Below are 14,600 nucleotides of genomic sequence, written 5' to 3' on the forward strand. Positions count from 1 at the left end.
GAAATTATAACCGGAGACCATGATGAAAGGCTGGTACAACTAAAGGTAAGCAAAGAGGATGTCCTCAGACAGATAGACAGACTGAAGAGCGACAAATCACCGGGCCCAGACGGTATCCATCCAAGGATACTAAAAGAGCTGAGAAACGAAATAGCAGAAATACTTTGCCAAATATGTAACCTCTCCGTAAAAACTGGGGAGATCCCAGAGGACTGGAAAATAGCAAATGTCACGCCCATCTTTAAGAAGGTATCAAGGGGTGACCTGGGAAACTACAGGCCTGTGAGCTTGACCTCGGTTCCGGGAAAGATGATGGAAGCACTGGTTAAGGACACAATCTGCGAACACATAGAAAACAATGAACAACTGAAGGCAAGCCAGCATGGCTTCTGCAGGGGAAGGTCGTGCCTCACAAACTTGCTGTACTTCTTTGAGGGAATAAACAGCCAGATGGATAAGGGGGAATCCATAGACATCATTTATCTTGACTTCCAAAAAGCCTTCGACAAGGTACCTCACGAACGGCTACTTAAAAAGCTGTGGAACGGGGTGCAAGGGGAAATCTACAGATGGCTCAAACACTAGTTGGCAGGCAGGAAACAGAGGGTTGGAGTAAAGGGCCAATACTCAGACTGGCAATGGGTCACAAGTGGAGTTCCACAGGGGTCGGTGCTGGGACCTCTCCTGTTCAACATATTTATTAACGACCTGGAGACGGGGACGAAATGTGAGGTTATCAAATTTGCTGATGACACCAAACTCTGCAGCAGGGTTAGAAGCACGGAAGACTGTGAAGACCTGCAAAGGGACCTAACGAATGGGCAAAAAGAATGGGCAAAAAAGTGGCAAATGAGTTTTAACGTAGAGAAATGCAAGGTCATGCATGTAGGGAAAAAGAACCCGATTTTCAGCTACAAAATGGGGGGAATATTGCTAGGGGTTAGCAACCTTGAAAGAGACCTGGGGATGATGGTAGACACAACATTGAAACCTTCGGCGCAGTGTGCGACAGCCTCAAAGAAAGCAAATAGAATGCTGGGCATCATCAAAAAGGGTATCACAACCAGGACGAAGGAAGTCATCATGCCGCTGTATCGCGCAATGGTGCGCCCGCACCTGGAGTACTGTGTCCAGTACTGGTCACCGTACCTCAAGAAGGACATCAAGAAGGACTCGAGGGGGTCCAGAGAAGAGCGACTAAACTGATAAGGGGTATGGAAAATTTTGCATACGCTGACAGGTTAAAAATGTTCTCCCTGGAGAAGAGGAGACTTAGAGGGGACATGATAGAAACCTTCAAAATCCTAAAGGGCATTGAGAAGGTGAATAAGGACAGATTCTTCAAACTGTGGGGGCCCACAACCACTAGGGGTTATTCGGAAAATTAAAAAAGGGGACAGGTTTAGAAAAAATGCCAGGAAGTTCTTTTTTACCCAGAGGGTGGTGGACATATGGAACGCGCTTCCGGAAGATGTGATAGGCACTTTACAGGGGTTCAAGGAAAGTTTGGATAGGTTCCTGGAGGATAAGGGGATTGAGGGGTACAGATAGAACTAGAGGTAAGTCATAGAAGGGGTCAGAAACCACTTCACATGTCATAGACCTGATGGGCCGCTGTGGGAACGGACCACTGGGCGAGATGGACCTCTGGTCTGACCCAGTGGAGGCAACTTCTTATGTTCTTAAGGAGGACTTCCAGTGGTGCTATCGCATTAGTCCTAGGGGAATCATTCCTAGGGGAATCATTAGTGTTAGCGCGCACCCTTTGATGAATTCCCTCATAAGTGTTTATTAATGCCTGTTTATGTTAGGAGAGAATCTGAACAGATTCCATACAGGTCTGAACAGGTCTGAACAGATTCATACAGGTTAATGCAGTGTATCTCAAACTGTGTGCCAAGGCACACTTCCCAGTATGCCATTAGATTCCGGCGGAGAGGCACGTCCTATAGGCAGTGAGCCCTCACCTCTCCTCCTCACCAGCATTTCTTCTCCTTTCCATTCCTCTCCTCTTCCAGCTTCCCCCCCCCCCCCCCCCCCCGTGGCAGCTCAGGACCCCATCTGGAGAGCCTCCGTGCATGCGTGAACATTGACATGCTGATGTCATACACACACGCGATGCAATAGCACACAAAAGAATTTATGCCACCACCCCCTCCTACATAAAATCCAAGCTACCCATCTACATCCCCACTCGCACCCTCCGCTCAGAAACGGAGATACGCCTATGCATTCCCCCCGGAAGGTCCCTCCTCTCAGAAACCGCCCGCAAACGCTTCTACAGCCACTTCATTCCCCACTCTGGAACCAACTCCCCCCTCAACTCAGACTACAGAACTCACTAATGACATTCCGGAAAATGGTAAAGACCCTCCTCTTCAACTAAAGGTCACCCTCAGTATACACTCAACCCCCTTAAACCCCACCTCTACCCTTCTTTCTCCATTCTAATCTTCTGCCTAAATTTCTTTATAGTCCACTCTCAGCCTATACTCAAATAACTCGTATCTAAACCGAACTACTTATATTTAAACTACTGTTCTAAATTTGCTGTATAGTCCCTATATCTAAACTGCTGCACAGTCTCGTATGTCCAAGTATTTAAATCTACTGTATAATCTTGTATGTCCAATTCACTCTATTGTGAATGTTTACTTGTAAACCGTTCTGAGCTACTGGGAGGAGTTTGCGAGACACTGTGCTAATAGGATCTGTTTCTGGGACACATTGACAGCTAGATTTACTAATGTGCACGACTGCACACATTTAATGCACATTACAGTAGTAGTAACTCGGTCCCATTGCATAAAATGTGATCAATTATAGCTGTAAATATGGAGGTTTATCCTTGCTCACAGTCTTTGAAGTTCAAAATATAAATATGCAGACTTTAAGCAAACCCTGCAGAGCTGAAGCCCTGAGGTTATATTGGAACCTTGATTTTGAGAGTTCTTTTTTTTTTTTTTTTAATAATCTTTATTCATTTTCAAATAAGTGCATAAAAATGTATCATTAAAATAATTTCAATATAGCACTGTATTATCTAACATATGAACTATCTAATATAATAAAATGATAGGCCGCGCATGCGAACTAAAAAAATTGTGTTCCCTGATCCCGTCGCGGAAACACGGGTGCGCATGCGCGGGTTTCACGTCACAGCCACCTCACAATACGGAAGTTTCTTTACACGCTGATGATCGCCTTCACAAGCCTGCTCCGAGCCAGCCAACGATCGCCTCCACAAGCCGACTGGGGTACAAAGACTGCCTCCTCCGCCCCCCCGAGACGAACCTAAAAAATTACCCCGCCGCCCGGGACCCAAGTCCTTTGCCACCCCACCCTTCCCTTCCCGCGGACCCCAGGAGGGGTCGGTTTCCGTGTAAGCCAAATCGTCGTCGTCGCCCCCCATCCCCCCCCGGCGCACACGAACCCCTTCACGCGGTCTGACCGCTACCCTTACTCCCTTGCCGCCCCCCCTTCACGCGGTCCCCACAAACCTCTCGCCTCTAGCAGCGGCCGCAGCACTCTACACAAGCTGCTTCACGCCCTTCAACTGCCCTGATTGCTCCACCGCGTCCCTGATGACATCATCAGAGATGCAGCAAATCAAATCAGGGCAGTTGAAGGCCGTGAAGCAGCATGTGTAGAGTGCTGCGGCCACTGCTACAGGCGAGAGATTTGTGAAGTGTTGCTGCTGACCAGAGGAGCAGGGAAGAGAGACCGGGGGAGCAGGGAAGATGTGCTGCTGAGCGGGGGATCAGGGAAGAGGGACCAGGGGAGCAGGGAAGAGGTGCTGCTGAGCAATGGAAGAGGTGCTGCTGACCAGGGAGCATGGAAGAGGTACTGCTGACCGGTGGAGCAGGGAAGAGGGACCGGGGGAGCAGGAAAGAGGTGCTGCTGACCAGGAAAGCAGGGAAGAGGTGCTGCTGACCGGGGGAGCAGGGAAGAGGTGCTGCTGACCGGGGGCGCAGGGAAGAGGTGCTGTTGGACCGTGGTTGGAGGGAGGGGCGTAAAAATGGGTTTGGAGCTGGGGATGAAAATAGGGCACATGTGAGGGAAGGAGGCTCTACTAGCACCCGTTAATGTAACGGGCTTAAACACTAGTAATAATATAAAATTCCCACCCTCCCCCCTTCATCCCATGCTCAATTAAAATATAATATGCAATATTATACAACATATTACAACATCTCGTATTTAATTACATCTCAAATCCACCCTCCCCCCTTGAGTGTGCTAGATAAAACTATGAAAGAAAAGAAAAGGAACAGAAAAGAACGATGTCTATTCATCACAATATTTTTCCAATGGCCCCCATATCTTTGTAAAGTTATTATATGTCCCTTTTTGTACTGCTATTACTCTTTCCATCTTAAAAATATGGCACAACGAATTCCACCAGAATGTATAATTAAGAGTTCTGATCTTTCTTGATTTTAATTCTGTCTCTTCTACTTTTTCAGCTGGTGACAGTAAACCTTTTGCAATCGGAGACACAGGTAATTACGAAAAACTCCAGTCCACCTTTCATACCATCACTAATGTTTAGTGGAAATGTAATGTAACTTTATTTGTGTACTTTAAGAAAAACCAGACATGCCTAAAGCCTAATCTAAGCTTCTAATGCAGAGCTTAAGTATAAAAATTAAAAAAAAAAACTATCATCACACTTTACACACCTTCACATCTCTAATTATTTTGGGGTCAATTTTCAAACAGCATTATACTTTTACTGCTGGTTTGTAAATACAGTGGAACCTCGGTTGCGAGTAACGCGGTTTGCGAGTGTTTTGCAAGACGAGCAAAACATTCAGCAAACTTTTGTCTCGCAAACCGAGCACCGCCCCGATAAACAAGCTCAGCAATGGTGGCCCGGGGTGGATACCTGCCTGTGGGTGCTGCAGCGCTTTCCAGCGTGGTAGCTTCCTTCCCTCAGGGTCCCCGTGCAGCTGCCCTTCCGCTTCGGCTGTCCACCAGCGCCTCCCGACTTCTTATTCAAGCCGGCCGCCATCCTGCAGAAGCATGCGCAGGACCTTTTCAACTCCTAAGTTAAGCCAGTGCCGTCCCGATAACACGCTCACCATGTACAAGCACGCAGGACGTAATAACATTTAATTTATAACTATTGGTGCAGGTATAACTCTCTTATGTCTCTCTTTTCATTTTTGTTTTGATTACTATTATTGTTTTCATTCTGCTGAGGGTTCTGGGATTCAGTGTGTTATTGGGCTGAGCATTCCCAAATCCTTAGTAGCCAGCGAGCATAGGCTAGACATTTAGCATGGAGCTTGATCAAATTTGACTTAATAACTGAAGTCATTAAGGAAATCTACTGTAATAGCTTTTAATTTTTGAAAGGGAAACTATGATAAAATGAGGGAAATGGTTTAAAAACGAAAACTAAAAGGATCAGCGCCAAAGGTTAGGATTTTAAATCAGGCATGAATGTTATTTAAAAATACCAGCTTGCCCAGACCAGATGTATTCCATATATTAATAAAGAAGGAAAGAAAAACAGCTAGTATGGTTAAAGGGTGAAAAAAGAGGCTATTAGAGCCAAAAGAATATCTTTCAAATGATGGAAAGTAGATCTGAATGAAGAAAACAAGAAGCAAGATAAGCACTGGCAAGTTAAGGAAGGCTAAAAGAATACAAAGAGAAACTTGCCACAGAGGCGAAAACTCATAATAACTTTTTCAGGTATATCAGAAGCAGAAAGTCTTTGAGGGAACTGTTAGATCATCAAGGAGGAAAAGGGGCACTCAGGGAGGACAAGGTCATAGCGGAAAGGCTGAATGAATTATTTCTTCACACCTGTACTAGAAATGGTTTTCAAGGGTGATAAGAACATATAAAAATACTAGGAGTCACGCTTGACAAACATTTATCCCTAGAAAATCACACTGACCTCACTGTTAAGAAAGGCCTTTCGGCGCTCTGGAAACTCGTACCATAAAGAAATACTTTGATGACACCGCATTCCGCCTACTAGTACAATCCTCTATTCTCAGTATACTGGATTACTGCAATATCATTTACCTAAGCTCCACAAAGAAAATCACCAGAAGACTAAAAACTGATTCAAAACACAGCCGTCCGCCTCATTTTCGGCCTGAACAAATGGGAACACATCACTCCCTTCTACTACCAACTGCATTGGCTACCTTTCGAATCCCGAGTCCTTTTCAAGTTCGCCTGCATTTGCTACAAAACAGTATTTGGTCTTTCACCAAAAATACCTCTCCCCCCACTTCACTATGTATTGCACCAATAAGAAATCCCGCAGAATTCAGATGTTTGCCTTCTCCCTCCATAAAATTATGCCAGCTCAAAAGATTCCTCGACAAAACCTTCGCCTTCCAGGCGGCTAAGCTTGGCTAGCCCAAATGATACTTGAGGCCCCGACCTACCTCGACTTCAGAAAACTGCTCAAAACATACCTTTTCCGCGAACAGGACCCTTAACCCTTATTCCCCGCAACAATCCAACTCCCGCCCCACCCCCTCCTTTCTCTCCCCCCTCCCCTCCCTTGGTTCCCTCTCCCTCCCATCATCTCTTCCAATCCAACTATGATTAACTTCTGCTAAAAACCCCAATACTTCCTTCCTCGTTTGATTGTAATTCCGACAAAATTTTGTAAATCCGTGTTCAGACCTAATTTAATTGATGTGAACTTCCTAGAACTCTTTGGGTATGGCGGTATATAAGAACTTAATAATAATAATAATAAGAAGAAGAAGAATTGCCACTTCTGGTCAGACCAGTGGTCCATCGTGCCCAGCAATCCGCTCGCGCGGCCTTAAGTCAAAGACCAGTGCCCTATTTTGAGTCTAGCCTTACCAGCGTATATTCTGGTCCAGAAGGAACTTATCTAACCTTTTCTTGAATCCCTGAAGGGTGTTTTCCCCTCTGGAAGAGCATTTCAGTTATCCCAGGACAAGCAGGCAGCATATTCTTGACTGATGGGTGACGGCACCGACAATTGCCCCGGTACGGACAATTTTAGAGTGATTGCACTCTAAGTACATAGAAAGTTCTAGCTAGGCCACACCGCGCGTGCGCAAGTGCCTTCCCGCCCGCCGAAGGCGCGCGGTCCCCAGTTTCTTAGTTTCCGCGGAGCTAAGAAGACACGTGTTTCCAACGGCTGTTGGATACTCTTTTTTCGCCTTCCCGCTCACGTATTTTTTTCTCGTGAATTTCTTCACATTTTATTATTATTTCTTATTTTCTAAAAAAAAAAGTCTATTTTTTTTTACTTTTTTCGGTCGGCCCGGCGGGGCCTGTTGGCACCATCGAAGCCTCGGGCTTCGATTTTGCTACGGCCGTTTTTCCCTTCATGCCCCCTTCACCGGGTTTTAAAAAGTGTCAGCAGGGTGTGCACGCCCTATTTCTTTATCCGACCCGCACAAGTGGTGCCTTCAGTGTTTGGGTCCAGACCATAGAGCAGAAACGTGCACCTGCTGTAGTTCTCTTCAAAAGAGAACTTTGAAGAATCGCCAAATTCAACAGCGGATTCTTTTCGGTGCCGCTATGGAAGTCCCACCGGCAACTTCCTACTAAATCGACACCGGAGGTTTCGACAACCGCAAGATTTATCGTCGGTGTTGCACCCTGTAGGTAAGCCGGCTAAGAAGCCATCGACTTCGCCTGAGCGTCGAGCTGCACCGCAGGTACCGAGCAAGAAAAAAGTGGTACCGGTGCCATCGGGACCGTCTCTGGATGAGCGTATAGCATCCATCCTTCAGGTCCAGCTTAAGGAGCAATTGCAACACCTGCTCCCGGCTCTGCTAACTCCGAACCTTCCGGTGTTGGTTCCCACTGAGCCTGTGGTACCAGCCTATGTTGTCGGCATCGACGTTATCGGCACCGCTTAAATCTGCCTCTTCCATGTCTATGCCTATTTATCGGCAGAGCCAAAGTCTCTTCGACGTACGGCTCACTCGGCCTCTGATCCGATACCGCTCTCTGACACACGTCCCGCTTTACAGTCACCGGGTACGATGTCGATGCGTTCAGGCAAATCGGTACGCAAAAACCAGGCATACCGAATCCTCTACTCCTCTATCTCAGGGCCGTCTTCCATCGGTACGTGATCCTGATTTATGGGAAGACTCCGATGATCCCCTCGGTACCGAGGAGGATTTTTCATCGGATGAGGCTGACCCATCGGTGCAGGATCCTGCTAGTAAGCCAGAGCACTCTTCCTTCACTAAATTTCTGAGGGAGATGTCAGACACCCTTTCTCTCCCCTTGGAGTCTGATTCTAAAAAGTCAAAAAGCATTCCTGGAGGCTTTGGACTTTGACCAACCTCCCAAAGAATTTTTAAAGTTACTCCTTCATGATATATTAAAGGAAACTTTTTACAAAAATCTGGAAACTCCTCTTACTATTCCAGGAGCTCCAAGGAAATTGGAATCACTTTATAAAGTTATTCCTATTCCAGGGTTTGACAAACCTCAGCCTCCACATGAATCTTTGCTGGTAGAATCAACCTTAAAAAAATCTGCAGGCTCTAGTGTGTATGCCTCTGTCCCTCCTGGCAGAGAGGGCAAGGCCATGGACAAATTTGGAAAACGACTTTACCAAAATGCTATGTTGGCCAACCGTTCAGGTAACTATGCGTTCCACTTCTCCTTTTACCTGAAACATCTTATCCAGCAGATGGCCACTTTTCAAAAATATATTCCTGACCGCAAGCTTTCTGCTTTTCAACAATGCACTGCCAGTCTCTTGCAGCTCAGGAAGTTTATGGTCCGTTCCATCTATGACACTTTTGAACTGACATCCCGAGCTACTGCTATGTCTGTAGCGATGAGACGATTGGCATGGCTTCGCGTCTCAGATCTTGATGTGAACCACCAGGACCGCCTTACCAATGCTCCCTGCCTGGGTGATTTGCTGTTTGGTGAATCTCTGGATACCACCACTCAGAAGCTTTCTGCCCATGAGACAAGGTGGGATACCTTATTGAAAAACAAAAAGAAACCCCCTCCTCCTCGTCCTTTTAGACAGCAGACGTCGTATCAAAGGCGTTTTTCTGCTCGGCCAATTCAGCCTCATCCTCCTCAGTCTCGGACGCAACGGCAACAGCAGCCGCCTGCCATAAAGCCTGTTGCTCAGCCCTTTTGACTCACTTCTCCAGAGCATTGCCAGTCTTCCTCCCTCATGTCCTCTTCCACAGCCCATAGGAGGTCGACTAAACATTTTCTGACTCGATGGGCAGTAACCACCACCGACCAGTGGGTGCTCTCTATCATCGCCCACGGCTACTCCCTCAATTTTCAGACTCCTCCGCCGTTAGGCCTGCCAAAAGAGTCTGTTTCCAACAAGTCTCAGTCCCTCCTTCTCGCTCAAGAGGTTCATTCCCTCCTTCTTCTCAATGCCATCGAAGAAGTTCCTCAAGATCAGCGAGGTCAGGGATTTTACTCCAGGTACTTTCTAGTTCCCAAAAAGACCGGAGACCTCAAACCTATATTAGATCTCAGAGATCTCAACAAATGTTTGGTCAAGGAGAAGTTCAAAATGCTCTCTCTTGCCACCCTCTACCCTCTTCTCACTCAGGGCGACTGGCTATGCTCCCTCGATCTAAAAGAGGCTTACACACATATTCCTATCCATCTGACGTCCAGGCAATATCTACGCTTTCTCATCAATCAAAATCATTATCAGTACAAGGTGCTACCCTTCGGTCTGGCCTCCTCTCCCAGGGTGTCTGATTGTGGTAGCAGCCTATCTCCGCTCTCACAATTTTCAAGTCTTCCCTTATTTGGACGACTGGCTGATCAAGGCTCATTCTCCTCAGGCGGTTCTGCTTGCCACCAACCAGACCATTCACTTCCTTCAACTGTTGGGTTTCGAAATCAATCTACCCAAGTCGCATCTCATTCCAACCCAGCGACTTCAATTCATTGGAGCCATTCTGGACACTGTTCTGATGAGGGCGTTTCTTCCATCCAACCGCCTTCAGACCATCCTTCATCTCTGTCGGCAGGTGTTTCAACAGATTACCATCTCTGCCAATCACATGATGGTGCTCTTGGGGCACATGGCTTCCACAGTACATGTCACCCCCTTCGCACGCCTCCACCTGTGTACTCCTCAATGGACTCTAGCAACCCAGTGGTCACAAGCGACGGATCCTTGCTCACAACACATATCTGTGACCTTGTCTCTTCGATAGTCGCTTCTTTGGTGGTTGACTTTTTCAAATCTATCCAGAGGTCTGCTGTTCCATCTACCTCCTCATCATTTCGTGATCACCACAGACGCATCCCCTTATGCCTGGGGAGCTCACTTGAACGAATTCCAAACTCAGGGGTTTTGGACTGCCCAGGAAAAGAAACACCACATCAATTTCCTGGAGCTCCGAGCAATGTTTTATGCCCTCAAGGCATTTCAACATCTTCTCTTTCCTCAAGTACTACTCATTTGCACAGACAATCAAGTTGCAATGTACTACATCAACAAACAGGGAGGGACGGGCTCTTGCCTGTTGTGTCAGGAAACCCAACGGATTTGGTCTTGGGCGACAGCTCGTCATTTATTCCTGAAGGCTGTCTACATTCAAGGGGAGCAGAATTCCTTAGCAGACAATCTCAGCAGAATTCTCCAACCTCACGAATGGACTCTCGACCCCTTGACTCTCCAGTCCATTTTCGCTTAATGGGGCACTCCTCAAGTGGACCTTTTTGCAGCTCCTCACAATTATCAGCTGCCCCTGTTTTGCTCCAGACTCTCCTCTCCTCACCGTCTGGCACCCGATGCATTTCTTCTGGATTGGACCAATCTCTTCCTATATGCATTTCCTCCTCTACCGCTCATGCTGCGGACATTGTTCAAGCTCAGGAGGGAACAAGCCACCATGATTCTCATCGCTCCACGGTGGCCCAGGCAACATTGGTTCTCCCTTCTACTTCAACTTAGTTCTAGGGAACCCATACTTCTTCCTCTGTTTCCTTCTCTGCTTATCAGCAGACCCTACTGCATCCCAACTTACAGTCTCTGCACCTGACAGCTTGGTATTTCTCGGGCTGACTTCGGCTCACTCACTCCTTTCTCAGCCTGTCCGTTCTATCATTGATGCTTCCAGGAAACCGACCACGCTTCAGTGTTATCAACAGAAGTGGTCTCAGTTTTCTTCCTGGTGCCTCTTACATCACCATAATCCCATGTCTCTAGCAGTGGGACTGGTGTTGGACTATCTTCTTTCCTTGTCTGACTCTGGTCTCAAATCTACTTCTATCAGAGTTCATCCTAGTGCCATTGCTGCCTTTCATGAGCCAATTCATGGAAAACCTCTCTCGGCTCATCCTTTGGTTTCTAGGTTCATGAGGGGCCTTTTCAATGTCAAACCACCTCTCAAGACCCTCCTGTGGTTTGGGATCTCAATGTGGTTCTTTCCGCTTTAATAAAGCCTCCTTTTGAACCTTTGGCCACAGCACATTTCAAATTTCTTACTTGGAAAGTGGTCTTCCTTATAGCTCTCACTTCTGCCAGGAGGGTCAGTGAGTTGCATTCACTAGTGGCCGATCCACCTTTCACTGTTTTTCACCATGATAAGGTGGTTTTCCGTACACATCCAAAGTTTCTCCCTAAGGTTGTGTCTGACTTTCATCTTAATCAGTCCCATAGTCCTACCTGTATTTTTTCCGAAGCCTCATTCTCATCCAGGTAAACAGGCTTTGCATACCTTGGACTGTAAACGTGCTTTGGCTTACTATCTTGAATGCACTAAATCTCACAGATCATCTCCTCAACTGTTTTTGTCCTTTGATCCTAACAAGTTGGGTCATCCTGTATCTAAACGCACTCTATCCAATTGGCTTGCTGCTTGCGTTTCATTCTGTTATGCTCAGTCGGGCCTGACACTGGAAGGTTCTGTCACGGGCCACAAGGTTAGAGCTATGGCAGTATCTGTAGCTTTCCACCGTTCCACTTCCATTGAGGAAATCTGCAAGGCTGCTACTTGGTCCTCAGTTCATACTTTTACATCTCACTATTGTCTGGATGCATTCTCCAGACGGGATGGACACTTCGGCCAATCTGTTTTACAAAATAATCTGTTTACAAAATAATTTCCTAATGGCCAACCTTCCCTCCATCCCTCTTTTTGTTAGCTTGGACCCATCAGTCAAGAATATGCTGCCTGCTTGTCCTGGGATAAAGCACAGTTACTTACCGTAACAGGTGTTATCCAGGGACAGCAGGCAGATATTCTTGCGTCCCTCCCACCTCCCCCGGGTTGGCTTCTTAGCTGGCTTATACTAACTGGGGACCGCGCGCCTTCGTCGGGCGGGAAGGCACTCGCGCGGTGCGGCTTAGCTAAAACTTTCTAAGTTCTTAGAGTGCAATCACTCTAAAATTGTCCGTACCGGGGCTCCGTCAGTGCCGTCACCCATCAGTCAAGAATATCTGCCTGCTGTCCCTGGATAACACCTGTTACGGTAAGTAACTGTGCTATCCAGGGACTGTGCTAACTCTTTGGGTGAAGATGAACTTCCTTACATTTGTACGGAATCTATCCCCTTTTAACTTTAGCGAGTGCCCTTTCAATTCTCTCTACAGAGGAATTGAAAGAAATCTTAGGGCTTCTTCTATCAAACTGCGCTAGCAGTTTTTAGCAGAGAGCCGCGCTGAATGGCCTGCGCTGCTCCCGACGCTCTTAGAGTTCCTATGACAGTCATGACAGTTCCTATGAGCAGCACGGGCCATTCAGCGCAGCTCACCGCACTACAAACTGCTAGCGCAGTTTGATAGAAGAGGCCCTTAGTGAATGTGGAACATGTACTGAGCCAACTTGACTGGACTGGATGGTATACACTCTAGAGTACTGAAAGAAATTGAATATGAAATTGCTGATCTTCTGTTAGTGGCTTGTAATCTGCCATTAAAATTGTCTGTAGTACTTGAAGATTGGAAGATGGCAAATGTAACACCGATTTTATAAAAAGGGTTCCAGGGGTGATTGAGGAAATAACAGACTGGTAAGACTGGCATCAGTACTGGGTAAAATAGTGGAAACTATTATAAAGAATAAAACTATTGAACACTTGAGACAAACATGGTTTAATGAAACAGAGTTTACATAGATTCAGCCAAGGGAAGTCTTGCTTCATTTCTTTGAACATGTGGATAAAGGCAAGCCAATTGATGTAGTGGAACTAGATTTTTAGAAAGCTTTTGACAAAATCCCTAATGAGAGACTTCTGAAAAAATTAAAAAGCCATGGGATAGGAGGCAATGTTCTATTGGGGATTAGGAACAAAGAGTAGGGTTACATGGCCATTTTTCTCAGTGGAGTAGGGTGAATAGAGGAGTGCCTCAGGGATCCATACTGGGATCAGTGCTATTTAATATATTTTGAAATGATTTAGAAATAGAAACAGTGGGTGAGGTGATTAAAATTGTATACGACACAAAACTATTCAAAGTTGTTAAAACACATGGACCCGGATTCTATAATCAGCGCTGATTTTTTTTAGACACTAGAAGGCGCACAAGCTCAGTAAAATAATGCAGTATAAATGCCATTTTTAACTGAGTTTCAAGGCGCCTAAAATATCGGCACTAGAATTGGGCCTCCGTAGGCGCTTTAGGCCATCTAACACCACTGTGGGCATTGCTAACACTGAAAGTGACATTAAGTGGTCTAAAGCGCCTATGAAGTGCACCTTCATGACAAAGATAGGCACTGGAAAGGAAGGCCTGGAAAACCCTAACCTACGTTTCCGGCGCTTATCCTTCCTGGAGGTGCGATTCTCTATACAGCACCATCGCGTGACACATTAGCAGCTGCTGATATTGGCACCGTATAGAGAAACTGGGCCATGTAGACTGTGAAAAACTGTAGGAAGACCTTAGGAAATTGGTATCCAAATGGCAGATGAAATTTAATGTGGACAAATGCAAAGTGATGTACATTGGGATAAATAATCCTAATCATAGCTACTTGATGTTAGGGCCTACCTTAGAGGTCAGCATCCAAGAAAAAAATCTAGGTGTTACCTTCTGTCCAGAGTGTGTCAGCAGCCAAAAAAAGCTAACAAAATGTTAGGAAAAGAATAGTGAATAAAATTAAAAAAAACCATAACAAACTAAAGTGTGTGAGAAGGCTGTGGCTGCTGCCAGAAGGATGCAGGGCTGTATAAAGAGAGGCGTAGCCAGTAGAAGGAAGGTGTTGATGCCCCTGTACAGGTCGTTGGTGAGGCTCCACTTGGAGTATTGTGTTCGGTTTTGGAGACTGTATCTGGCGAAGGATGTGGTCCAGAGGAAGGCGACGAAAATGATAGGAGGCTTGCGCCAGAAGATGTATGAGGAGAGACTGGAAGCCCTGAATATGTTTACCTTAGACGAAAGGAGGGACAGGGGAGATATGACTCAGATGTTCAAATACTTGAAAGGTATTAACGTAGAACAAAATCTTTACCAGAAAAAGAAAAAATGGTTAAACCAGAGGTCATAATTTGAGGTTGAGGGGTGGTAGATTCAAGAGCAATGTTAGGAAATTTTACTTTACGGAGAGGGTGGTGGATGCCTGGAATGCGCTCCCGAGGGAAGTGGTGGAGAAGAAATCGGTGACGGAGTTCAAAGAAGTGTG

General features: G+C 46.2%; 1 protein-coding gene across 2 annotated transcripts in view; it reads left to right on the forward strand.

Moving 5' to 3' along the window:
* MST1 (macrophage stimulating 1) overlaps positions 1 to 14,600 on the forward strand; it is a 155,371-nt gene that overhangs the window by 99,816 nt on the left and 40,955 nt on the right. For both annotated transcript variants that reach the window (XM_033926395.1, XM_033926396.1), the window contains exon 12: positions 4,467 to 4,502. In XM_033926395.1, the coding sequence (XP_033782286.1) occupies positions 4,467 to 4,502 (36 nt within the window). The remainder of the gene's footprint in view (positions 1 to 4,466; positions 4,503 to 14,600) is intronic.

Source organism: Geotrypetes seraphini, chromosome 17 (assembly GCF_902459505.1).
Source record: "Geotrypetes seraphini chromosome 17, aGeoSer1.1, whole genome shotgun sequence".
Classification (NCBI taxonomy): domain Eukaryota; kingdom Metazoa; phylum Chordata; class Amphibia; order Gymnophiona; family Dermophiidae; genus Geotrypetes; species Geotrypetes seraphini.